At 45.8% G+C, this 27,004-nt stretch overlaps 1 protein-coding gene across 1 annotated transcript in view; it reads right to left on the bottom strand.

Annotated features, from left to right (window-relative positions):
• Positions 1-1,876: 1,876 nt before the first annotated feature.
• Positions 1,877-27,004, bottom strand: part of HIC2 (HIC ZBTB transcriptional repressor 2) — a 56,723-nt gene continuing 31,595 nt past the window's right edge. Inside the window, exon 2 of the mRNA XM_039332385.1 lies at positions 1,877-3,649. Coding sequence (XP_039188319.1) covers positions 1,900-3,612 — 1,713 coding nt within the window. The 5' untranslated portion in view covers positions 3,613-3,649 and the 3' untranslated portion in view covers positions 1,877-1,899. The remainder of the gene's footprint in view (positions 3,650-27,004) is intronic.

The raw sequence follows: 27,004 nt of genomic DNA on the forward strand, positions 1-27,004 counted from the left end.
ACTTTGGTTGGGTTCTCCACATTCTTATTGCACTCTGGATCCTAGTGGGACCACCAGCTACGCCGTTGACTTGTCTTATCTGGCACCTATCTAATGATGGGCAAGCAACGGAGAAATGGCGTTTCCCCCACCACGGCATCCAGGTTCAATAAACAAGGCTACCCAAAAAGCTCTTCTAAAAAAAGGTTTTCTTTGTGGACAGAAACCCCAGTGATTTGGTGGCACCACATATCTTCTCCGGACCTCCAGCTTAGAGTCTACTTATCGTCTTTGGCCATGCTTTTGTGTTTCTATCTTTTCAACTGACTTTCTGACGGAAGAATGAGGTGGCAAAAAAAAAAAAAAGTCCCTTAACCTTAGTTTAATTTCTACTTTGTACACTAACTTACCACTGGGGGGGGGGAATAGGTTGGGAGGGTTGGGACAAAACACCACATCTAATTATTTCACTAACCATCTTATTGTTCTTGTGAATTCAAGAGGTAGAAAAGGAAGTGGGCCTTGCCATTGCGACCCAATTCTTTAGTGAAGGAGGAAAAAGCTAAGTGTACGCATACACACACCCATGCACGCGTGCAGACAGACACACACACACGCACCCCAAATAAAAAAAAAAATGAAAAGGTACCTAAAGGAACTTGTAGCCATTCCAGCCTACTTCAATTCCCGCTGTCCCGCCCAAGGTCCCTTTCCATTCCGACAGTTACATCAATATGAACATGTTTTCCTCTTAATAGGACAAGTACCTCTAAGCAAAAGATATTCATACAAAAACTAAGGGGGTGGGTGGGTGGTTGGGAAGGAAATTAACACAGATATGACCCCTGCTCGTTTGAAAGAAATTCCTGGGGGGGGGTCACTAGGCCCCCATTCAGTCATGGATAAGGCTAGAGAGATCAAAAGAGGTTGAGAAGGAAAGTTGGACCAGAAGAAGTTCAAGACTAGGGTGTGAAGGTTAAGGCGGACCAGCTTTTCCCTTAGAACTTGATGGAGAAGGGACAGTTGGAAGATGGAAAGCACCACATCAAAATGGAGGGGTGGCAACGGGACTTCCCTCTCTTTCAGCCAATGGAAACGTCCTTTGTGCTCTTCAGGAGACACCAAGAGACCCACCACCTTCCCCAAGGAAAGAACGAAGAACAGGCTGGTTTCCATGGGCAAGGAACATCTCCCACTGCAGCTTTGAGGGACGACCATCCATTTAAACCAGATCCAACTTAATCCACCCCCCCTCAAAACCCCAAAGGATTAAAGAAGCAACAAACAAACAAACAAACAAACAAGGCCGTCCATTGGCCACAAAAGGGTGTCCCCGGAGTTGGCCAGAAGAAAGAAAAATAATACTGTGGTGGAAGTTCTATCATAGCAATTCCAAAGTGCTAAGAACGTAAACCGAGGGAGTGAGGGCCGTCCCTTGTTTCCATTACTAAGACCACCTTAGCCCCCCCCCCTTCCCGTGAGGCCCTCAATTTGACTTGGCATCAACCAGGAAGGGCTTCCTAGACCGTCCCTCATTCTCTACAGTGGACATCCTCTGAAGGTCCATGTCAACTCCAGGGGCATTCCTTGCTCCACTTCTGACCCCGACAGGCCCTGAGAGAAAAGCTGATACAAAAGGAAGGGGTCTGGAAGTTAAATTGGGGCTGGGTTTTTTTTTGGGGGGGGGGAGATGGGAAAGAGGAAAGACTGGGGGGGAGGGAGGGGAAACAGGGAAGAGAAAGAAAGAAGTAAAGCTCTGTTTGGTTGACACTTTCCATGACTGAAGAGGGTGAGACGAATGTCCCGTGTTTTGTATAGTTTGTTTTAAAGCAGCAAGTCTAAGGGATATTTATGGTGGACAGGTGGGTGGGTGGGTGGGTGGGTGGGAGGGGCTCAGAGCTCCTTGGAGAGACTTTGGCTTCATGTAGGAGAGGTATGCATTCTCAAGTGGCTGATGAGGTTTCGTTGCTGGGTAAATTTCCCGCCGCAGAGTTGACATTCGTAGGGCTTTTCCCCTGAGTGGACGCGCATGTGCTCGGTCAGCCGGTACTGCCGGGTGAAGCGCATCCCGCACTCCTCGCAGGCAAAGGGCTTGAGTCCCAAGTGGCTGCGCATGTGCCGAGTCATAGTGCCCCGCTGGGTGAACATCTTGCCGCAGATGTTGCACGGAAAGGGCCGCGTCAGCCAGTGAGTCTTCTCGTGCTGCCGGAGAGTGGCCGGATCTTTGTAGCTCTTCTCGCAGACCGAGCACTTGAACGGCCGCGATTCCGAGGCGTAGGGCTGGTTGGGGTTCGATAGATCCTCGGCTTCTTCTTCTTTATCATCAAACGTCCCTTCCTCCTTGATGTACAGCTCTTCTTCCGTGTGTTTCTCCACGTGGGCGTTGAGCTGCTCCGAGCTGGGGAAACCCTTCCCGCATGGGATACAGACGTACAAGTTGTCCCCAAAGGCGACGGGTTCGTAGCCTTCCTGACGGTAGACGTAGTTGGCGCTGCTGTGACCGCCGTTCTCGCTTTCGCTCTGCCCGCTGTCCTCGCTGTTCTCCTTGCCGTTCTCCACGTCTTCTTTGCAGGCATGCAACGGCGGCTCCGGCCCGTAGGGACTCAAGCCTAGACTGCGCTCCGCGGACTTGCACAAGGGGCCCATCAGGATGCCGTTGGGCAGCCCCTCGCCCTCCTCGCAGCCTTTGCCCCCACCCTCCTTCCGGTCAAAGGCGCAATCCTTCTTGATCCACTCCTTCTTGCGCGAGGAATGACGTAGGCTCTTCCGCTGGCTGCCTTCGGGCAGAGACTGGCGGTCTTCGTTCAGATCCATTTCCATGGGCTCACAGTTGTCTATTAGGGCAGGAGGGGCTCCAGAGGTGGCGTCTTCGAACGATGAGGCACTGTTGGCTGTGGGGGCTGAGGCAGGCCGGGGGGAGCCACGCTGACTCTCGCTGTGTGGGGGTTCATCTTGGGGGGCTGCAGTGGGCAGGGAGGGGCTTTTCTTGGACAGATCCAGCCCAAGTTCCTGGTCCACACAGCTCCCGTTGGTGCTGTTACTCCCCTCTCCCAGGCCCCTACTCAAGGCGTGGGAATTCTCTTGGTTGGAACTGTTCATGAAGACCTCATCACCTGAGACCTTCGCCTTTGGCATCTCCTTCGGCTGAGGGCCCTTCATCCCTTCGGTTGACCCTGAATAACGAGTGATGACGGAAGCGGTGGCAAGTCTCTGACTCCGAGGCGGCCGCCCAACGCTGGAGGCTCCACCAGCCCGGCCAGTGAAGGACCTCCCGCTGCGTTTGAGCTTCTTCCTGCAAAGGGCCGCCAGGTCAGGAAGTTGGAGGTAGCTTGCTGCGGTGAGGAGAGCGTTGAAGTTCTGTTCCCCGGGCTGGTCAGTCATTAAGAGCTTCCCAGTATAAATAAAGTCCAAGATTTGCCGGAACACGGTAGGGTTGACCATGTCAGTATCTAAGTTGATCAGGTTGTCGTGCAAGATGAGGGACTTGAAATACATGCTGCTGGCTGCCAGGATGTTCTTGTGGGCACGGAAGAGGGCATTTTCGACAACAATGATCACGTCGCAAAGGAAACCTTTGGCTCGTTGCTGGTTAAGCTGCAGGAGCAAATGTTTGGCATGATTTGGCAGTTCCATCTCCACCTTGTCTTCCCTTTCCTGGTCACCTGATCACCTAAAAGAGAGGACAGGAAAAGAAGGACAACAAACGTGAGTCCATTTCATAACTCCACTGGCATGGAATTACAACCGTTCCTCTCCTAGGTACCCAAAGGAGGAATGGACTTCAATCCCCAGAATTCTCTGTTAATGATTATCCAAGCTAGGAATTCTGGGAGGTAAAGTTCACCTAATCCGGCAGGGACCTAGACTGGAGAACCTGAATTATCTATTGCTTAAGACAGTGATGGTGAACCTTTTAGAGACTCAGCGCCCAAACTGCAATCCAAAACCCACTTATTTATCGCAAAGTGCCAGGGCCACATCAGCATTGTGGTGCCCTCGGGGGGTGTGGCCCACTGAGTGGACGTGGCCAACTCGATGTTGTTCTGGGGGGAGGATGCCTATTGGGCAGGGATGGGGGAGATCCAGGGGGTCTCTGGCAGGTGGGGCGGTGGGCAGGAGGCTTGTCCTGCAGGGTGAGGCGAGGCCTTGGGGACTCCCGTGCTGGGCGGGGCTGAGGCGGCGGGGGCCAGTCCAGTGCCATCTCCAGGGCATCCCCGGGGGGCCAACACCGCTTGCTCTCTCACTTCCTGCCCCCCGTCGCTTCCAAACGCCATGTGCTCACTATTCTGGTGAACACTGCTGGGGCGATGGCGCGCGTGCCCACAGAGAAGGCTGTGAGTGCCGCCTCTGGCATGCGTGCCATAGTTTCACCACCACCACCACTGGCTTAAGACAATGCTCAGATCTAACATATGTAATTCGGTGGTTTTTGAATCCGTCTTCTCCCAGGAACGACCAGTACGTGAAAATTGTCACCCCTGTGGGTAGCCATGAGATGCTATTGTTTTTTTCCCCCTCTTTCTCTTTGCTTTTTCAAGATTAGAAAGTTCAATCCAGTGACGGAACTAGAAAGGTGGGCTAACTTTCAAAAGACCCATGTTCTCCTGAAAAAAACAACAACAACCCAACACCATAGGACAGTTCCAACTTCACAGGACGACGCTGACGACAATGGGATACAGGTAGTCCTCAACTTACGATCACAATTGAGCCCAAAATTTCTGTTGCTAAGCAAGACGGTTTGTAAGCGAGCTTTGCCCCCTTCTACGACCTTTTCTTGCCACAGTCGTTAACTGAAACCCTGCATTTATTAAGTTAGTCATATCTGGCCTCCCCCCCCAATTGACTTTGCTGGCTAGAAGTTTGCAAAGGGGATCACGTGACCCCGGGACACTGCAACCGTCCTAAATACTTGCCAGTTGCCAAGCATCTGAATTTTGATCACGTGACCTGGGGGTTGCTGCAACTGTCATAAATATTAACCAGCTGCCAAGTGTCCAAATTTTGAGCATGTGACCCTGGGAGAATGCTGCGACGGTCATAAGCGTGAAAAATGGTCACAAGTCCCTTTTTTCAGCACTGTTGTAATGTGGAATGGTCACTAAGCTGAGGACTTCCTGTAATCGGTTGTTATGTTAGCAACGTTCAGTTTTGAAGACCGCTGAATCAAAGGAGGGCACTTGGCACGTCTTGTGTCTTATTTCTTTCAAGCTAGGAGGATAAAAAAAGTCTGCCTCTGTTTTGATTACATCTCTGTGATGGGAAATAATGGGGTGGAAAAATTAAACAGCTTGGAACAGCTGGTCCAGGTCAGAGAACACACAAGTCTCTGGAACAAAAGGGCAAAAAAAAAAAAATGTCAAATTTAAAAAGGGGAGGAATAATAAAATTGGGACAAGAAGATGAAAAGCGATATGCTCACTCCAGCCTTAAAAACAGGCGAAGTGTGGAAACCAGCTCTCGTTCTAATTCATCCAATGATTTCAAAAACCGGGTCAATCCAATTCAAATCCTTTAATCGGTGGTCAATGTAACATCCAAATCGATTTACTCAAAGGCTATTTGAGGAGCCAGGTAGAACAATTACCGCCCAGCGCAACCTCAAACATTCTGACGTAGCTATTATAGAGCTGCCCCATTAAACTTTACACCAGAGGTCCCCAACGCCCGGTCCGTGGACGGGGCTTTGCTTGTTTGCGCGGACCGGTTGCTGGCATGCTGCAGCCCAGTACCGGTCCACAGAACAGGGGTTGGGGACCCCTGCCCTACAGTTAAAAACAATCGGACAGGGAAACCTTTACTTTTTATGAAGTCTGCAACTGGCAAGCTTTCATCTTAAGAAGCCTTTCCACTCCTAAGAACGCGAGGGAAAAGGAATCGCCTTTGACTCAACGTTTCTGCAATGCACCAACTTAAGTGTGCACCACCAAATCACATACCACGGCTTTCTTCTGAAGTTTTTTTTTTTCCCCACCTACGCAAATCTATGCAGATGGAACTGATCCATCAGCTAAAGAATAACGCCATGGGCCATTTGGTAATCGAGGGCACGGCTTTAATATCCACAGCTTACATCAGAATGTGATGCAAGTTCTGCTGGATTAAATCCCCAAGTGCTTCTTGCCCTGCTCCAATCCCTGCGGGGGCCGAATGAAAATAGGATACGAGTCTCTTTTCCTAACAACATTCCTTGGGAATGGAGGCAGAGTTTTGCCCTCCAAACTTGGAATTTCTATTTAGCTGTACTATAGCAAATCATTGCTAATCAGACTGTATTGGATCAAAAAGAAATCTGATCTAAAATCAATTTTTTTGGGGGGGGGAGAGGGGAGCTTGTTGGTGGTGAAATTTGCCTTCACAAATTAGGCTCCCTCGGAGAAGTTGCATCTAAAAACCCTTTTATATTTGGGAAAGGGTTAAACAATAGTATTAAAAAAACATCTCAAAGAGATTTATTAAAACCCTAGAAGAAGAAAATGGCCAGATTTCTCCTGGAATTGCAACCTCACCCATCCATCTTAAATGGTCTCAAGTGGTGTTCGGCAAGACCTTGGGCATTCTTCTGATAAAGTTATTACTTTGCTCTCTCTCCTCCCCCCTCCCCCCAAAAGCTCTAAGGGATGAAATAATTAAGATAAGAGATGAGTCAGCAAAAGCATAGTTTGTGCTGAGGTTACGATCGCAAAAAAAAAAGAAAGAAAGAAAGAAATCCTTCTCTTTTGGAGCACAGGCAAACTGCCAGATCTGAAGGCAGAGATGGCGAAATCTCGCCCACAAAAGGCTGCATGAACAAGAGAGAGAGAGAATCAAGCCTTGGTGAGGCCACCCTTGGAATCCTGCACCCAGTTTTGGTGGCCACAATATAAAAAAGTCGTGGAGACTCTGGAAAGAGTGCAGAGAAGAGCAACAAAGATGATTAAGGAGCTGGAGGCTAAAACATATAAAGAACAGTTGCTGGAATTGGGTATGTCTAGTTTAAAGAAGGACAAGGGGGGACATGATAGCAGGGTTCCAGTATCTCAGGGGCTGCCCCAAAGAAGAGGGAGTCAAGCTATACTCCAAAGCACTTGAAGGCAAGACAAGAAGCAATGGATGGAAGTAATCAAGGAGAGAAGCAACCTAGAACTAAAGACAAACTTCCTGACAGTGAGAACAATTCAGTGGAACGGTCTGTCTCCAGAAGTTCTGGGTGCTCCATCACTGGAGTTTTTAAGAAGAGACTGGACAGTCATTTGTCTGAAATGGCTTAATCTGAATCCCACCACCAAACTCAGAGACCACCCAGGAACGCACAATCCTCCCCCCTTCTACTCCGGAAACCCCACTCCCTTCTCACACTGATGGTGTTACCTAGTTGGGTCATGAAAGGTCTGCAAGCAAACCACCAAGCTCAGAGAACACCAAGGACTCCTCATTTCAACCCTCAGCTACAGATATTCTTCTTTATTGGCAGTGGCTTTCCCTGTAGATGTGTATGTAAACAGAGAGCAAACCCTTCTAACACTGATGATGTTACCTAGTTGGGTCATGAAAGGTCTGTAAGCAAACCACCGAGCTCAGAGAACACCAAGGGAGCCAACAACCCTCTTCCTTCTTCTCCCCTTATCAACACACCCCACTTCCTTCTTCCTATGATGATGTTACCTCCTTGGGTCATAAAACATCTGCAAGGAAACAACCACGCTCCACAGTTCTCTTCCTCCTACTCCCCCTTCCTCCCCTCCTCCTCCTCTCCGCACACCCCACTCCCTTTAGCATGGATGATGTTATCTAGTTAGGTCATGAAATGTCTGCAATAACCCCCCCAAGCTCAGAGAGCACCAAGGGGCCCTTGTTTCAACCCTGAGCTGCCAATATTCCCTTTTTACTGGGAAGCTTTTAAATGTTTCACACGGTCCTTCCTGCAGCTGCAAAAGTTAGGAGCTGTACCCCCCCCCCAGCGAGAAAAACAGATAAATATTTCTCCTCCTTCCAAAGCTTCAAGCTTCTGTTGCCTGCCTGTCTTACAAACATCCTGCTGCAGAGTTATTCCTTTCTTAAAAAAATAAAACTTAAAAAAATAATAATGCCACAGCCTTGCTCACTCCACGTTTGTGACAGCCACAAGCCTTTGCCTACCAGCCAGAGTGGAGTCCGTGCAGCTTATTTCTAAAAAAAGAAAAAGAAGAGAAACACAAGTAGTCCTTGAGTTACGACCACAATGGAGCCCAACATTTATGTTGCTAAGCGAGACATTTCTTAAGTGAGCGCCGGCCCATTCATTTTACGACCTTCCTTGCCTCAGTCGCTAAGAGAATCGCTACCGTGGTTAAGTCAGTGACACAGCTGTCCAATGAAGCCGGCTGCCCCCATTTCATTTTGCTTCTCAGGTCGCAAAAGGGGATCGCGTGGCCCCGGGACACGGCAACCGTCGTAAGTACATGCCAGTTGCTGAGCCTCTGAATTTGGATCACGTGATCCCGGGATGCTGCAACGTCCCCTATGATCACTGTTCAGGGCGAAAGACGGTTCTTAAGTCGCTTTTTTTTTCCAGTGCCCTCCAAACGGTCACTAAACAAACGGTTGTAAATCAGGGACTGCCTGTGGAGGGCCGTCTCTCTCTTCCACCCCACCCCATTAACGCACTTTGCAGAACAGGGCAAAGGGTTAAAGCTGAAGGATGCAGGAGGAAACGCAGCAGCGAGGGGACGCAGAGAGAAAGCGAAGCAAACTCCTCCGCAGCACGCAGCTTGGACGGGGACTTCTGTTGCAACGGGGTGGAGTTAGGTGGTGGTGGTGGGAAACAGCAGCCTTGCTCTGCCCCAGCTTTGCTGACTCAAGGTAAACTCCCTTTTGCTGGCTGTTTTTTTTCCTTCTCTTTTCTTCTTGCCAGATTGCTTGGCACGGTGCCCTACTCCTTCCATCCTCTCCTCTCTGGGGATTTGGAGCAGAGATGCTAGCCGTGCCTGTTGCAACTCCCGGTGCATTGCAAAGACCCACGCCGAGTGGGCTTGCTGCAAGATTGATTTTTTTTTTTTTTAAAAAAGGAGGCATTTTCTCAAGTACAGGCAGTCCTCGTTTTACCGACCTCGAAAGGATAGGCGACGGCCGAGTCAACCTCGAGTTGGTCAAGATTGAACTCCAGGCAATGGGCAGAGTCAGCCTGCAGTACTGCCTTCTAACCGCTGCGCCACCAGGGCTCAGTCCTAAAATGGGCCACAGGGACACGTGCTCACCTGCTTAACGACCGCCATGCAAAAGCTGCGTCCGAGCGAAAGGGCGAGGAAAGGGGGTACAGGGAGCAGATGGGGAGGGGGGCGCTTGATGCACACGTGAAGGCTTTGGGGGGAAGGGGGTGTTAAAAAGGCAGGCTAGTCCTGTTGTGGATGCCGCTTACCATGGCAGGTAGACGGGGCTAAAGGTAACTCCATTCCAGACCCTCCGACGGTCCCCATGCCGTTCCATTGAACACGCAACAGGCACGCTGAATGGAGAACCAGCGGAGTTCACTGTTAAATGCAATTAAGAAACTGCAATCAAACGGAAACGTCCGAAGCAAACAGAAAGGGGAAGGGAAGAGAGAGAGACAGAGAGGGGGGGAGGGGAGGAGAAAGAAGGACCATGTCATTCCTGAATCTTGGTTTAAAGCTTGGGAGGGCAGGCCGCCTCCATGGGTCTTGCCAGGCATGGGTTCCTAAAATTTGGGACACCATGGAGCCGTCTTGCGCAGCGGCGTGCAACCGATGCACGCAAACTTCACGTTGGCGTTCTTCAACCAGTAAACCCAACTTTGAGATGAGTAGGCTTCAACTCCCAGAATCCCCCAGGCCCCAGGGCTTCTGGGAGTTGGAAGATCACATATGCCTGTGCAATTCTGGAGCTTGAAGTCCACACAGCTTCAAGTGGTTGAGGCTGAGAGACCACCAGCCCTTTTCCCACACTCTTTTTGTTGTGGACCGTCGCCTCTTGTGACTCGTCTTCCCCGCCCGCAACTAATTTTATCCCCCCCCCCCCCAAAAGACACCTTTTGGAGAAAGCTTCCTCGCCCTGAACCACTTTCATTGGCTAAACCAATCTCCAAATAAACAAAAGTGCAGCTTTGAGGTTTCAAAGGTAACCCGAAGATAAATTAACCTGGTTTTCACCCAGCCTTCCCCCTAAGACAGGGGTAGGCAACCTTGGCTCTTTTATGACTCGTGGACTTCAACTCCCAGAATTCCTTGGAAACCTCTCCCTTTCCCCTCAGCATGGCTGGCTCAGGAATTCTGGGAGTTGAAGTCCACAAGTCATCAAAGAGCCAAGGTTGCCTACCCCTGCCCTAAGACGTGGTCCCTCCAAATGTTCTGGACTTTTATCAGCTACCACGGCTGGCAGTCAAGAATGATGGGATGTGTGTTCCAAACGCCTACGGCAAAAGATGCCGCAATGCGTTGCGTTCTTCCATTGACCCAAGCGACAGTTTGTTCTCTCCTTCATACATATGCAATCTTTTCATCTAGATATTCCCATGATTTTAAGACTCAGAAGACTCAACAACATTGCGTGCCTTCAAACTGAAATAGAACCATCCCTTACCTAGAAAAACAGGAGCCCAGCTAAAATATCTAACTTAGCTTTACCTCTGACCTGCTATCATGGCCAGGATGCATCAAATTACAGGTAGTTTTCGACTTACAACTTTCATTTCGTAACCATCTGAAGTTACAACAGCACTGAAAAAAGTGACTTAGGGCCGGTTTTTCACACTTATGACCGTTGCACCATCCCCCTGGGATCAAAATTCGGACCCTTGGCAAACTGGCCCATATTTATGACGGTCACGGGTCCCCTTTTACGATGTTCGGACAAGCCAACTCAATGGGGAAGCTGGATTCACTTCCCAAACTTGGGACTAACTTTTAACTTGTTGGAGTGATTCACTTAACAACAACAACAAAAAAGGTGGCGAAATGGGGCAAAACTGGCTTAACTATTTTGTCGCTTAACAACACAATTTTGAGGGCTCAATTGTGGTGGTAAGTCGGGGACCACCTGTAGGGTAACAACTCTCTGAATCAAGAGTTTTAAAAGTGCATCTTTTTAAAAGAAAAATGATGGGGAATGAGTGGAAGGGGAAAGAAAAAGAAATGATAGGCCAAAAAAATAAAAAAGTAAAAAAAAAATAGAAGAAAAACAAGATGCTAACTCAAGAAGTCATTTAAAAGATAGACATGCTCTGTAAGGAGGTGATTCTACTCCAAGGAGTAAATCGATATTTGAGGAAGGCTTATAATTGAAGCCACACTCAAAAGCAAGCAATCACGAGAATTCTTGTGTTTGCCGAACTGTAAAAATAAAATAAAATATGTCCATTTAGGCTTATTGCCAGCAAAAAGGTCTAATCTGAATCTCTCCAAAAACAAACAGATGCTCCAATCCTTCTAAAGGGCTTATCAAGGAATGTACAATGAATAAATAAGTAAAATCTGGTTTTATGGATTCCCAGTCGTTGGGTTTTCTAGGCTTCAGGAGATAAATACCAAGAGATTTAACATGTTTTCTGTAAACCTGTTAACCCATGTCCCACCAAAGGATGCGTGAAGGATCTAAAATTGTTTAAGATGTGTTAGCAGTTCAGATCAGGGATGTCCAACTTTGGCAACTTTAAGACTTGAGGACTTCAACTCCCAGAATTCCCCAGCTAGCATATGTGGATCTCAACTCCCAGAATCCCCCAGCCAACATTCTGGGAGTTGAAGTCCTCCCATCTTAAATTTGAAAAAGTTGTGTTTTGCTGGTTGAAAAACACCAACCTGCAGTTTGTGTGCATCGGCTGCGCATCAATGCACATGATGGCTCCATGGGTGTCTTGAGTTTTCCCAACTTTTAGGAAGCAGATGGCTGGGGAATTCTGGGAGTTGAAGTCCATGGGTCTTAAAGTTGCCAAGGATGGACATGCCTGATCTAAAATTTTGAACTGATCTGAACTGCTAAGACATCTTCGGCAATTGCCCTGGGGCAAAACCTGATCAATATCTTAATCCTGATCTCCCAAAGATCTCCCAAGAACTTGATAGCAAGCTTTGTTCAAAAGATCCACCACCATTACAACACAGTGGCCGGTTTCTTCACAACAGATCCTGCTATGATTCCAAAATTCACAGCCGCTTTGAATGCTACAATATCTAACTGTGGTTAGAAAGTTCTACGAATCTCTGCTTTTCAGCATCAAGTTTCTTCATTTAATAATAATATTAATAACCATAATAATAAACATGATGATGATGATGATGATGATGATGATGAGGAAGAAGAAGAAGAAGAAGAAGAAGAAGAAGAAGAAGAAGAAGAAGAAGAAGAAGAAGAAGAAGAAGAAAACAAATAATGAGGAAACTAAAATAAAAAATAAAATAAGTAAAGTAAAGGTAAAGTATAAAATAATAAAATAAAGCCAGCAACCAAGCTTGGCAAAATCTCTATTTCTATTCTCATTGCTGAAATAGAAGCAACTTTTTTGATTGACTGAAATGGATAGCCCGTTACCCAGTCCCGGCTATTTTAACCCCTTTTAAAAATAGAATAATATTTTTAAATTAATTTGCAGCGGGAAGGAGAAGAGACAAGAGAACAAAGAAAGACCAATTGAAGGGGAGGGAAGACACTAAAACAGTTTATTGTTCCATGAAGTTTTCCTTATCTTAATGATATAATTACATCTATTTGGTGATTGCATTCTGGCATTTCATATAAAAAAGTGGAAATCTCAAGAAACCCAGTTCAAAAGACCTAGCCGGCACCGAGCCCATATTCCTTTTTAAAAAGATAATTACTCCAAAATAATGACAAACAATTCAACGAAAACATTTTTTTCGATGCAACTGCGTGTGTGGTGCAGGGGATTGATTAAGCCCTTTTAAACTGTCAGTCTGGGACTGAGATACTCTGAGTCTAACTGAGTGCTTAATTTACATGTTTTATGTATTCACACCCACACACCTAATACTATAGGTGGTCCTCAACTTACGACAAGAGAGCCCAAAATTTATGTTGCTAAGTGAGACATTTGTGAGGTGAGCAGGGAGTTGGACTAGATGACCTCCAAGGTCCCTTCCAGCTCTACTCTACTCTACTTCTATATTCTATTCTATTCTATTCTATTCTATTCTATTCTATTCTATTCTATTCTATTCTATTCTATTCTCTATTCCATTCCATTCTCTCTTCTGTAATCATTTTATTCTATTCCATTCCATTCTTTCTCTTCTCTTCTCTCTATTCTCTTCTCTTCTCTTCTCTTCTCTATTCTGTAATTCTATTCTATTCCATTCCTTTCCCTTCCATGTACCAGCAGAATTCATGTTCTCATTAACTAAGATTCTTTTTTCCTCCATCATCCTGAGTCTCTGTGGGCTCCGTTTAAGTGAAAACATAAAATGTGAAAGAGGACAAAAAAAACCCCACTTTGTTCACATTTTCCAAGCTCTATGTCTGTTCTATATATCTTCAATATCTCCCCTTAATCACCTTGGCTCTAAGCAAGAGTTTAGATTTTTGACGCTGGAGATCGGACCACACAAAAATTGAGATGAGAATTGGTTCAGAGAGGCCAGGCAATTTTCATCCTTTTTAATGTCCTTAAAAAAAATAGAATTAAAGTCTCTGCAGGCTGAGATAGATAACGCTAAAGAGTATTAAATTCAGCTCTGAAGCTTATTAAAAGGCAAAAGAATGATAGAATCTGAAGGGAAAACAAACTGCTGTGGAGAAAAAAATTATTTTAAATTATTGTAATGCTGCGTTGTAATATTTTGACTCACAAACCTACGACAGCAATATCCTCAGATTTCAATCCAGTTCAATTTGCTCATCATGCTTCTTCTTTCTGTTCCTGCATCGTTTTGTAACTTAAAAAAAAAAATCTGCCCATATTTTGGAATGATCTTTTATCTAATATATGTGATTTCTCCCCCCCCCCAAACAGTTCCCCCTCTGGATTCTTATATGTTTTGGGTTCCTTTTATTAAGTGCACATTTTCAAAGTGCAAAGTCCATTTAGCCACGGTGCAGTTTGAAATTCAGGAAATACTGCTTGAATAAATTTGGAAGAAGTGTTGAAGCAAACAGATTTTTCTAACAAAACTAAATCCTGTCTTTAAAAAAAAGAAAACACCCCTCTTTTCTTACACTCTATTATATACGGAGCAACTTAAAACAAGGCAAGTCTGGGGTTTGAAGACAGTTGCACAATTTTGTCAAAAGAATTCTTTTCTTTTTTCGCTAAGGCAGCTTCCAAGACGTGTCTCAAAAACAGAAGGCAAGCTGAACTGGTCTGGCTGCTATGACAATCACAGCTTAGAGACAGTATTTAAGTTTCTATGAAAGTTATTGAGGGCTGGCTGACTTTTCTTGGGGCTTTTTTAAAATCCTGGGATCCCAGCGAAGATGCTGATTGATGGGTGTCCCTCTACCAGGTTGGTTTGTGTTTTGCGTATGTGTGCAATAAGTAAATAAATCAGGAGTTAAGAGTTGACTTCTTAAAGAGTGCAAAGGAAAACAGAAACTACAAATGACTACTATCGCAACAGAATAAGGTGGCACCCCCCCTTTAAACACAACATAATTCTAAAAAGATGGTAAGAATGCAGCTTGATTGTATGCAGAGATCAAGACATCTGGAGGAATGTTTAAAAATTAAATAGAAGTCCTCTCGTAAGGAGTGGCTGGTAGCAATCAGCATTCAGAGTTATGATGGAAGCCCCCAAATGTATTTATGACCCGGTTTCAAATTTACAATGGCTGCATACACCTACACATCTACAGGCACGTGATCACAATTTGGGCAGTTGTGTTTACGGCCATTTGCTGGGTCCTGCCCTCGCGTGACTGTGATTTTTTTGGGGGGGGGGGGAATGAACTGTGTGTTATTTGCTAGTTTCTGGCTTTTGATTCCAGTTTGGGGCAAAAGATGCCCGTTGGGTATAATGGATTTGTTTCATGATGGCAGAGTTTGCTTATCAACTGCTGGAAAAGGGTCATAAAAATTGGGCACGCTCATATAGTAACCTGGTTAACAGCTGCCACAACTTACAAGCCCCAGTCTAGGCTCAATTATGGTCGTAAATTAAAAGACTATCTGTATAGGGCAGTGGTTCTCAACCTTTCTAATGCCGCGACCCCATAATACAGTTCTCCATGTTGTGGTGACCCCCAACCACTTATACATCACCGGGTGCCAGGGGCGTGGCCAAAGGGGAAAAAAATGGAGGACAGCCTTGTTTGGCGACCCCCGTGAAATGGTCATTCGACCCCAAATGGGGTCCCGACCCACAGGTTGAGAACCACTGGTATAGGGCTTGATGGAGGAGAAGAGATGGCAAAAGCCAGAGGCGAAGTCAAAAGAGGCATCAGCCTAGAATCCTTATGTAGCCACAAGTGAGTAAGTCCAATCTCCCTTGTGTACAGTTGACTCTTATCTAACTCCTATTAGCTGCGAAGTTTCCTGTGGATAGATTTTTAGCAATAAATCGCTTTAATCGAATCTTCACTGATGAATCTAGTCTTTCAAGCCCGGACACTTGGTGAGTTAAAATCAACATTTTAAATAACACTGGGAAACCAATTATTATTATTTTTTAAAATGAATTTTAAATAATCTTCGCTCTTGAAAGATTACTGTTCACTGCATTTGAAGCATCTTGTGGAGATGCTAAAAGATGATGATCTTCTTGATGGAGATTTACAGCTTGTCCTCGGCTTACGGCCACAGTGGAGCCCAACCTTTACAGTGCTGAGACCCTTAAGTGAATCTTGTCCCATTTTACGACCTTTCTTGCCGCAGTTGCTAAGAGAATCATCGCAACTGTTCAGTTAGTAACACGGTTGTTATGTGAATCAGGCTTCTCCATTGGCTTTGCTGGTCGAAAGCTCGCAAAAGGGAATCACATGATCCCGGGACACTGCAACCGTCATAAATACGAGTCAGTTGCTAAGGTTCTCAATTTGGATCCTGTGACATTGGGGATGCTGCAATAACTAAGTGTAAAAAGGGGTTGTAAGTTGACTTTTGGAATGGTCACTAAATGAACTGTTGTAAAGCGAGGACAAGCTAGAACAGGAAATCCATGCGGGCAAAGTGGGCTGAACATTAGATTTTGCAATGAATTGTGACAAAGGGAACTGTGGTTATTCAAAATCTGGAAATGATAAATATTAAATGTTAAATTTAAATATTTTAAGGGAAACTAAAATTGGGGAAAAACTAATTGGGACATTGATTGTCTATAAAGATTGAATGTTAAAATAACTAGGATCTGTATAAACTAAAAATTATTGATAAATGTAAGAAGTTATTTTTATTTAATCGATATAATAAGAATTGTATTAGTTTAACTTTGAGACAGTAAATGTTGGGGAAAAGAGAGGAAATATTTAATGTAGTAGTTTGAGATTTGTATGAAGGATACTTGTATGTTATTGAATTGTCGATGAACTCAGCCGCCACGTTGTTTTTTAAGTATTTGAATGTAAAACTAGAAAATCAATTAAAAAAAAGTTAAAAAGGGGGGGGGGCTGCAGCATTTTGAACGTCCAGAAATAGCACACTTGGAAGTGGTCAAGGAACTGAATTTTGAGGAGGAGACTGAAAAGGTTCAGCAGAATCAGATTGGTCTTCTTATATAGCCAATCTCAATAAAAGCAGAGATTGATTTTGGTCGGGTCTCGTTAGCAGGCGTGACACTTATTCTCGGTTAAAACCCAGACAAAGGTGGTTTTTTAAAAAAAAAAAAAAAAAACAACTTCCCTGCAATCCATCAACCTAAAACTTAGGACTCAGCTCTCTGATTATCATGAGTCAGGGAGAAAAAAACTTCAGCAGCTCATTCATCATCTCCTGATTTCACGGCTGCATTATGGATTTGCATCCCCTCTGGAACGCTCCAACAAGCCAACATTTGCAAAGGAGAAGGATGGAAACTCAGCTTGGTGGACGGAGAGAACATTAAATCTCTCGGGGATCAACGTCAAGGGCCTTCCAAGCTGTTGAGCTGGGCTTTCAGTCTGTTCCATCCAGTAAAATGTAAACGGACGGACGGGGGGGGGGGCTCTGCCTTACTGCCAATCACTGTGGCTTATTCAACAAATCCTGGTTTAGTAAGAGGACCGAAGTACAATCACACCAGAGGCTTTTTAAGAACAGATTGGACCACCATTTGTCTGAAATTGGTTTCTTGCTTCTGCAGGGGGTTGGACTAGAAGACCTCCAAGGTCCCTTCCAACTGTTACGTCTATCATTCTAAGACTCTATGACAGTGGTTCTCAACCTTTCTAATGCTGTGACCCCATAATACAGTTCCCCATGTTGTGGTGACCCCCAACCACTTATACATCACCGGGTACCAAGGGTGTGGCCAAAGAAAAGGGGGGAAAAATGGCGGACAGCCTTGTTTGGCGACCCCCGTGAAATGGTCGTTCGACCCCAAATGGGGTCCTGACCCACAGGTTGAGAACCACTGTTCTATGACTATGACTGCAAATGATGAACAAGACACCTTCATATTAATACCACTTTACAAGGCCTTGGTAAGGCCACACTTGGAATACTGCCTCCAGTTTTGGTCACCACAATGTAAAAAAGATGTTGAGACTCTAGAAAGAGGGCAGAGAAGAGCAACAAAGATGATCAGGGGACTGGAGGCTAAAACATAGAAGGAACGGCTGCTGGAATTGGGTCTGTCTAGTTTAATGAAGAGAAGGACGAGGGGGGACATGATAGCCATTTTCCAATATCTCAGGGGCTGACCCAAAGAAGAGGGAGTCAAGCTATTCTCCAAAGCGCCTGAAGGCAGGACAAGAAAACAATGGATGGAAACTAAGCAAGGAGAGAAGCAACCTGGAACTAAGGAGAAACTTTCTGCCAGTTAGAATAATTAACCAGTGGAAGAACCTGCCTCCAGAAGCGGTGAATGCTCCAACCCTGGAAGTTTTTAAGAAGAGACTGGATAGCCATTTGTCATTGTTATTAATTATTATTATTATAATTGATCATCGCACAGTCAGCCAGATGTTCAGACTGGATTTGGCATTTTGTCTACCTATCGAGTATTATTATTATTATATGGCATAGGCTTTCCTGCCTGAGCAGGGGGTTGGACTACATGACCTCCAAGGTCTCTTCCAATATTGTTGTTGTTGTTATTATTATTATTATTACTATTATTATTAGCTATTATGAGCAGTCGTTAAGTCAAGAACTACCTGTGTGTAACTCCTCCCACCTTGGGGAGAATTATTGGAGAATTCCAGCCTTTCCCCAATGTTTGGGAGGAGGGAAAAACAAAACAAAACACCAGAGACCTTGCAAATATCACCCCAGTCGGATGAAAAACGGAGCATCGCCCCCCCCAGCCCTTCTCCCGTGCCCTCCTCCCCCTTCCCCAAGGCACGCAACACCCTTCCCTTGACAGGTGTGTCCCTTTAAATATCAACATTTGCCCCGAGAAGACGTCCAGCCCAGGATTAGGCTTCTACCTCGGCTCACCAGCTGGGGCTTGCCCTATCCGGGTATCTCATAACTGTCCTCAAAAGGGAACATATTTTCGAAAGCGCAGGGCAATCCCCTTGGCCTCTGACCTCGGAGAATGCGCGGAGCAGAGACCATTTGTGCTCCCAAAAATCCAAGAATGCACACTTGGCTCTCAGTGGCTCGTCCCACACACCCCCCCCCCCCTTGGCAGAGCCACCTTCCAAAAAAGCAAATGTTTGGCCTGGATTGGATCCTGTACGCCCACCGCCACCCCACGCCCACCCCTCTCCGGTAAATGAAAACTGATTTGCAGCACTTGAAAAGAGAAAGATGTCCTGTTTTTTTTTTTTTCTTAAAAAAGAGGATTTCTTGAGAATGAGCAAACGAGGGACCTCTGCGTGGAGGTGAGGCTTAGTCAGTCAAAAATAAAAATAAAAATTAAGGCCTGGGGAAAGTTCTATTCAAGCACAGCACCTGGGATGAAAGCGTGCCCACTTTTCGGCAGGAAACGCTCTCCGGAATCCAAGTAAGCCTGTGGATGATCCTGTCCTGAGATTATGAGAACATCTGGCATGGATCAGGATGGAGAGGAAACTTTTCTGGCATGGCAATGACCCTCTCTGGAAGCAATCAGGAGGTGAGATCTGGAAACGAGGCACCGCTTCCACGACAGTTGCCAAAAGGAATATTTGGGGAAGGAAGAGGCACACGAGAATCGCACCAAGCGGAGGAGAAGAATCGGAGCAAATGGGCAGCACTGAGTTCAGACGCGGGGTTTCCAATTTGCTTCTCGAGCAATCTAGAAGTTCTGCACTGGCTCAGATATTCCATGAGAGTAGGGGGTCTTCAACCCCCGGGCTGTGGACCAGTACCGGTCCGTGCAAAAAAAGCAAAACGTCATCCCTGGGATGCGGGCAAGATGGAAAACCATGCCCCTCTGGTCCACAGGAAAAGCTTTTTCCATGGAACTGGTCCCTGGTGCCTCAAGGGTTGGGAACCACTGAATGAGAGAGAGAGAGAGAGAGAGAGAGAGAGAGAGAGAGAGAGAGAGAGAGAGAGAGAGAGAGAGCAGAGGCAAAATTAAGGGGCTGGTAATGTAATCGGACACGGGATCCATGTGCTAAAGACACCTAATCTGGCATCCCTGTTTCCCACAGCTGAGCACCTCCCGAAGGGAGAAAAGAGGCACCAAACCGAACACGTGCAAGAGAGGAGGAGGAGGCAGAGAAGAACCTTGCAAGAAGAATGTACAATCATTCGGTCGGAAGGGACCTGGGTGGTCTTCTAGTCCAACCCCCCTGCTCAAGACAGGAGACCTTATACCATTCCGGTCAGATGGTTGCCCAGTCTATTTTTGAAATCTCCAGAGGGAGGCAAGATACTCCGTTGATTAATTGCTCTCACTGCCAGGAAGTTTCTCCTTAATTCCAGGTTGCTTCTCTCCTTGATTAGTTTCCATCCGTTGTTTCTTGTCCTGCCCTCTGGTGCTTTGGAGAATAGGTCGATCCTCTCTCCTCCGGGACAGCCCCTCAAGTGTTGGAAAACTACTATAATCCCCCCTTTTTTTTACGACTCTGTGATCCCTTAATTTGTGGTAGAATCGGAGCGACTGGACAGAGCTGAGCATTTACTGGCCAGATGCCCTTCCTGACGCCACGCGGAGTTCACAGCAGATATAGTTTTTCTTTATGCTCTAGGAAAGAAACATCTGCTGCTACCTGGGATTGACCTCTCAACCTCCGAGTGGGAGGCGAGTGTCTTCACCACTAGGCCACTATGCCGCTCATCGGAAGACTACTACCATGTGCCCCTGATCCTGCTCATCACACGATTTAGTCTTGAGACCCTTTGTCATCTTTGTCGCCCTTCAACTTGATTTCCTTGTGGAGAGCCAACTTGCGTGCTGTGGAGAGCTGTCTCAAGACAGCTCCTACAAAGAGTTGTGATCCTCGTGTGTAATACTGCAGGTGCCATAACCAGTTTCAGAAGCACCAGCTATTCTCTCCCGATAGGCTATAAACAAAGAACCAGCTAGTCTTGTATTATTAATGCAAGTTGCGGTTTCTCCGCATTGTTCTGCAGATGTGCTGGGCTGCCATCCGCACGCCTGGGAGAAGAGAGCCAGCTTGGAAATATTCGGAAAGAAAGCAAAGGTTCTTTCAAGGTTTCCCACAGGGTGGCAACGGGGCCACAAAGTTCTCTGTGTGGTTGTTATGTCCAGGTCTGCCCAGAGACCTTCTGATCTCCCATCCAAAAAAGGAAGAACGTTGGAAGCCCTGAACTGCTTAAGATTATTGGAATCAATTATAGATAGTCCTCGATTTGTTCCGTGATCCAAGTTACAACGGCACTGAAAAAGTGACTTAGGACAACTTTTCACACTTACAACCGCTGCAGTCATGTGATCAAAATCCTGATGGATTGGCAACTGGCTCATATTTATGACGGCTGCAGGGTCTGTGTGTGTGTGTGTGTGTGTGTGTGTGTGTGTGTGTGTGTGTTGCGATCCCCTTTTGCAACCTTCTGACAAACAAAGTCAATGGGGAAGCCAGACTCACTGTAACCACTATGTTAGTAACTTGACAACTGCAGTGATTCACTTAACAACTGCACCAATGAAGCAAAGCTGACTTAACAACGGTCTTGCTTGGCAAATTTTGGGCTGAACTGTGATTGTTAAGTTGAGGTCTTTCTGCACTTCAGTTTTAATTGAGCAATATTTTGGCGGCCACAAAAAACACAGAGAACATCTGATTGGTTTCCTATTTGGAGTTCAAGTTCTCTTAAACCCATCCAGATTGGAAAAGGATGATTTAGGTCATTAAAAACTAATCCAGCATCTCTGGTGTTTTTACCCCCGGTCCACAAGGAAACCCTTTTCCTGTTGCAATTTACACAATGAACACCAAGAACGTGTCTTCCCAAGGAAAAAAAAGGACGACATCTTCAACCACAGAGGATCAGATGCTTTCTATTACCAAATTTCGCATTGGGTGATGTCCCAGCCAACCTTCTCTAAATCGACAACTTTGGGGTGTGTCCAGGATCCTGCCTTTCCCAGAGCAGCATCGTGCTCCTCCTCAACAGCTGGAAGCTCACCAAGTTGGAGAAGGCCTTCCCAAGAGGTCCCATCAAAGGCAATGCTGTAGCTCAACCCAAGGAATCCAATTTTCCCTTGATGCTCATCTCTTTCATCAATAGCAGAAACAAAAACTTAGGTAGACCTGGAAGGGCGTTTCTTCCAACTTATAATGGGGGTGATGACCATCTCAGCTTTGGTCACCTTGGTTCAAGTCAACAGCCACTCCTCCACCTTTTCAAGGAAAAGTTTGGGAACCAAGAAGCAGCCCAAACCAAGAAGCTAAACTGAAGTTGACTTCTGAGCAGCATCCAATGCCTGGATCTTGGCTGACCCCTCTCTCAACAATGTAAGGTTCCAAGGGAGAATACACACTCACGCACACACATAGACACTAAAGAAGGGGAAGACCAAAGCGACACGTACTTTTTCCATTCTGGGTAAGCCATTATAATCAAGAGTAGGAGAGAGGCAAAGGCAGAAGACAAGCCTGTATCTGCTCCTCTGCCAAACGGGTCAGGAGAAGGTTATGGGAAAATATGAAACATGTGTCTCTTGGACAAAAAGATGGAACACATGATTACAACAGGAAATGTCCAGGAAAGCGAGCTGGGGAGGGTGAGGACAGGCGTGCCAAAAACATTTCCATGGAAACCAACACTAAGCAGTCTCTTCCCACCATCAAGTTTGCAGATGTGCAATTCACCTGAGTTTGCAGCTTCCCCTTGGCCCTCATCCAAGACCATCACTTCATTATTCCCCTCCCTCTTTTAAAACAGGAGAATGCCTATTACATAGCCTCAACATTTTCTGCATCAAGAAGCCAACTGCAAAACGTAACGTTGGCTCCAGGAGAATCCCAATGATGGACTGGAGAATGTGAAGTCCAACTACGAGATGTCCCCTGTGATTCTTGCACGGCTGATGCTTTTCCTTCTGCCCCCCCACCCCCCTCCAAATCAAAAACTGGCATTCTTCAGAACAATCAAGATCTTGCTTCTTTGGAGACCTCCGATGTTTGGCCCTGTTGCAAGCTCAAAATGTAACAGAAACATTGACCAAGGATAGTCCAGCTAGCTCCACGTTTCTCGACCTTGGCCAGTTTAAGATGGGTGGACTTTAGCTCCCAGAATTCCCCAGCCAGAGTTGAAGTCTACCCATCTTAAGCTTGCCAAGGTTGAGAAACACTGGTGTAGCTATGATGTTGAGGTTGCAAGTGGTCTCTAGCGTCTTCTAAGGCCACCTTCCTCAACTTCCTCTGACCTCAATGTCCAATTTTGGAGGCATGATGGCAGCCAATTGGCAGCACAGGTCAAGAAATCCTAACTTAAATCTGTAGCTTCACATAAAAAAATGGCAAACAGGAACCCAGGTTCCCATTCTAAAATACAAGAAGCAAAAAATAATAATAATAATAATTCAGGTCCACCACCATGTTCCTTCCAGTCTACTATAAGCCTCCATTCTAATCACAGACCTGCTAGAAGGATGGACTTCAACTTTATACCAGAAGACAATACAGAATAGCAGAGTTGGAAGGGACCTTGAAGGTCTTCTAGTCCAACCCTCTGCTTAACAGGAGGTCCTAAACCCATTCCAGACAAATCGTTGTCCAATCTCTTCTTAAAAGCTTCCAGTGTTGGAGCATTCACAACTTCTGGAGGCAAGGAGCTCCACGGATTAATTGTTCTCACTGCCAGGAAATTTCTCTTCAGTTCTAGGTTGCTTGATTAGTTTCCATCCCTTGCTTCTTGTCTTGCCTACCACCATATAAAGTTAAGAATATACAAAACACAGGTTTACTGGAAACTTTTTTTTCTTTTCAAAAACGAGAACCCCCAATTCATCTTCGCTTGATTTAAATAACAGGTTTGGAATGAAAAAGGAGACCCTTTGAAACTGCCAAGGTTGCTCCAAACCGGCTGGGTAGATGAAAGACAAACTGAGTTTGTGGAAAGAGGCATCTCCCTCCAGGACCCAACCCAGTGAAACTGAGGCCGAGAAGTTTTTTAATCCTTGACAAACACCACAACTGTTTGCAAAGCAAGCGTGTTGAAACCCGGTTTCGCTCAGCCTCCAGTGGCAAACAGAGCCCTACAATTAAAACACGACACCGGTGATCTCAGCAGATTGTCCTTCTCTACACAACGCCGTGCCCCCAAAGGAGACTGCAACAATAATTGCATCCGTGGGATCCTGGGTGCTCCCTGGTTTTGATTGTGTTCTTGCGGATGTTTCATTAACCAAACTAAGTAACATGGTCAGTGCCAGAAGAGAGAGGGACTTGCCTTAGTATATAAACAGAGAGAAAATCTTGCTCCTTTCTAGCACTGATGATGTTACCTAGTTTGGTCATGAAACGTCTGCAAGGAAGCAGCCAAACTCAGAGAGCACCTAGGATCTCATAGTCCTTTTCCTCTTCCTCCACTCCACAAACCCCACTCCCTTCTAGCATTGATAATGTTACCTAGCTGGGTCATGAAACATCTGCAAGAAAACAACCAAGCTCAGAGCACTAAGGTCCCCACAATCAGTCCTTCCTTCCTTCCTTCCTTCCTTCCTTCCTTCCTTCCTTCCTTCCTTCCTTCCTTCCTCCTCTTCCTTCAAATTACATTTCCTTCTAGCTTTGATAATGTTACCTAGCTGGGTCATGAAACATCTGCAAGAAAATAACCAAGCTCAGAGCACTAAGGTCCCCACAGTCCTTCCTTCCTTCCTTCCTTCCCTTCCTTCCTTCCTTCCTTCCTTCCTTCCTTCCTTCCTTCCTTCCTTCCTTCCTTCCTTTAGGTTGAATCTCTCCTTGATGAGTTTCCATCCATTGCTGAAATATACCGGTGTCTGTACATTCCCACAAAACGGAAACCAATTTATACGGCCAAAATAGATCCCCCCCAAAAAAAATTCAATCTGCGGAGACATCGAAGAGATTTCAAGCTAAACTCCGAATCTGGTGATCTCACAAAGTTCCTGCTGATAGTTAGCTGTTTTTTTTTTTTGAGATGACTACATCTCAAAAGATTGCTGGCATCTGGTATGTACCCTCCATAATTAGAACAGTGAAGCTACGGGGGCAGAACGAATGCCAGGTTTCCTACCGAGATCAATCCCTGGAATTGAGATTTTTGCTCAATGAAAACCAGGTCTCCAGTTTTCATCCCCAGCACATCCCCCCCCCCCGTTAACCTCATGGCATCGGTTCTCCGTGCGGGACCACAGATGAGGAAAGCAGACATAGAAAGCTCGGCTCGCAGAAAGCAAAGAGGCATTTAAGCTATTTCAACCCTCGGCTGGTGAAAAAGGGTCATCTGGACCTAGCATGTCCTGCTCAAACGGGGGGGGGGGGCTGGACTAGAAGATCTCCAAGGTCCCTTCCCGCTCTGTTATTCTGACCTTCCTGTGCAAGAATGAGGAGAAGAGAGGAAGAAGATGAGTGAACTCAAGAGACATGGAAACGGTTCCTTATATTGGGGACGGGGTAATGCTTACAAGAGTTCATTTAATAACCATTTGAAATTACAACGAGAGTGGGAAAAAGTGACTTAAGACCCATTCTTCACACATACGACCGTTGCAGCTGCCCCGTGATCACGTGATCCAAATTCTACGGCTTGACAGCCGACTCGTACTTACGACGAGTGCAGTGTCCCAGGGTTTTATCACCTTCAGAATGAGCAAATTCATCGGGGAAGCCAGATTCGCTTAAGAACCATGTGTTACTCACTTAACAACTGGGGTGATTCACTTAACAACGGTGGTAAGAAAGGCCGTAAAACGGGGCAAAACTCCCTTAACAGCTGGCTCACTTTGCAACAGAAATGTTGGGGGCTCCACAATTGTTTTTGTAAGTCGAGGACCTCCTGTATAAAAAGGTAAGAAGCGTGGAGAAGATACTCAGAAGGCCAATTTGGTCTCTTTGCAAACCAGCCCCTGATGAATTCCAGCCAAAATATTCACTTATCTCGACCACGGAAGTTATCTCTTCTCCTATCAAAGCAGTTCAACTGCAGATGTTTTCCCATCTCTTCCTCTGCTACGGATCCACTGCGCACTTTATGATGCCTTCCGCAAGGCATGGGGTTCAATCAAACTTCCAATATACAGGGCTGATCTTCTGTGTGGGTGAAAGAGAGCGAAAAGGCCAAGATTGATTGATGAGATGCCATCAAGCGTCACAAAATGATGCCACAGGAGAGACACAGCCTTCAACGGAGTTAGGACTGCAGAAAAAACTATTGCAACTTGCAATAGTTGAGGACCTGTATACTGCACAAGCCAGAAAGAGGGTTGATAAATATCTACAGATTCCTCACATCCAGGAGTCTGTTTCAGCTTCTCCCCTAAGGACACCAGTATGCCAAAACACCCAGACACAAAGTCAAGATCATCAGCCAGAAGCACACATTTAGTACCCTATTTTCCCGAATCTAAGCCCTAACCGAAAAAGGCCATAATGTGTCTTTGGAGCAAAAATTAATATATATCTTATATTGGGGGAAACACGGCATGTAATAAGAGCTGTATTTCTATAATTCTTCTTATCTTTCCTATTACCTATTCCATTAACATCTTACAACTATCACTTCGTTGTTGTATCTTATGATTTATGTCGATTGCTTTTATTTAGTATCCTATGACTATCCCTGAGTGATTTATGATGGTTGTGTTTTATGCTTATGATCATGATTTATCATTTGTTGCTGTTATATATACTGAGAGCTTATGAACTGGAGACAAACTCCTTGTGTTTGGCCAATAAACAATTCTAATTCTAATTCTAATCCTAATCCTAATAATCAATCAATCAACCAACAGAAAGCTTAGCTACACAACAGCCATTTTTCCCTCCAATTGCTTGGCGTTCTTAAACATCTGGGCTGGTTGGTGAGATGCCAGCCAGATAAATAAAACAAGCACTCAACAGCTTGGTTGCCATTGATGATCCAGAAACAAGCAAACAAAAAAAAGTTAACAAAGTCATTCTTTTCTTTTCTTTTTTAAAGGTTGGAATTTTTCACCGTCTGTTCAGCTCCAAGCCGCCCCACGGCAATCTGAATTTTGTGGGCATTTGCCCTGCCAACGCAGAGAGGAGGAGAGTCGTGAGCTGGAGAGAGGGGGAAAAAAAATAAAATAAAATCTAAAAATACACGATGGCCGGTCTAGGTGGCAGACCGAGACTGTTCAACTCTCTTTGAAGGGGCAAGACCTGACCGCAGTGCATTTTTGTTGGATTGCATTATGTGTCTCTGCTGCCCATCTGAATCCCTTAGAAAACTGGTTTTAAAGGATGCAGGTCAGACAACGCCAGCCACGTCTGGGGGCGGGGGGGGGGGTAGGAGAGGACGCAGCTGGGAGAGATAAGACAGAGCCCGTTTCATAAAGCTTGCAACACACTTCATGACTCTTTCCCTCTCCCAGGGTGGGTACTGAGAGATATTTCTTAGGGGGGGGGAGGAAGCCAGTAAGAA

Source organism: Crotalus tigris, unplaced genomic scaffold, assembly GCF_016545835.1.
Source record: "Crotalus tigris isolate CLP2741 ecotype Arizona unplaced genomic scaffold, ASM1654583v1 scf7180000024461.2689607, whole genome shotgun sequence".
NCBI lineage: Eukaryota > Metazoa > Chordata > Lepidosauria > Squamata > Viperidae > Crotalus > Crotalus tigris.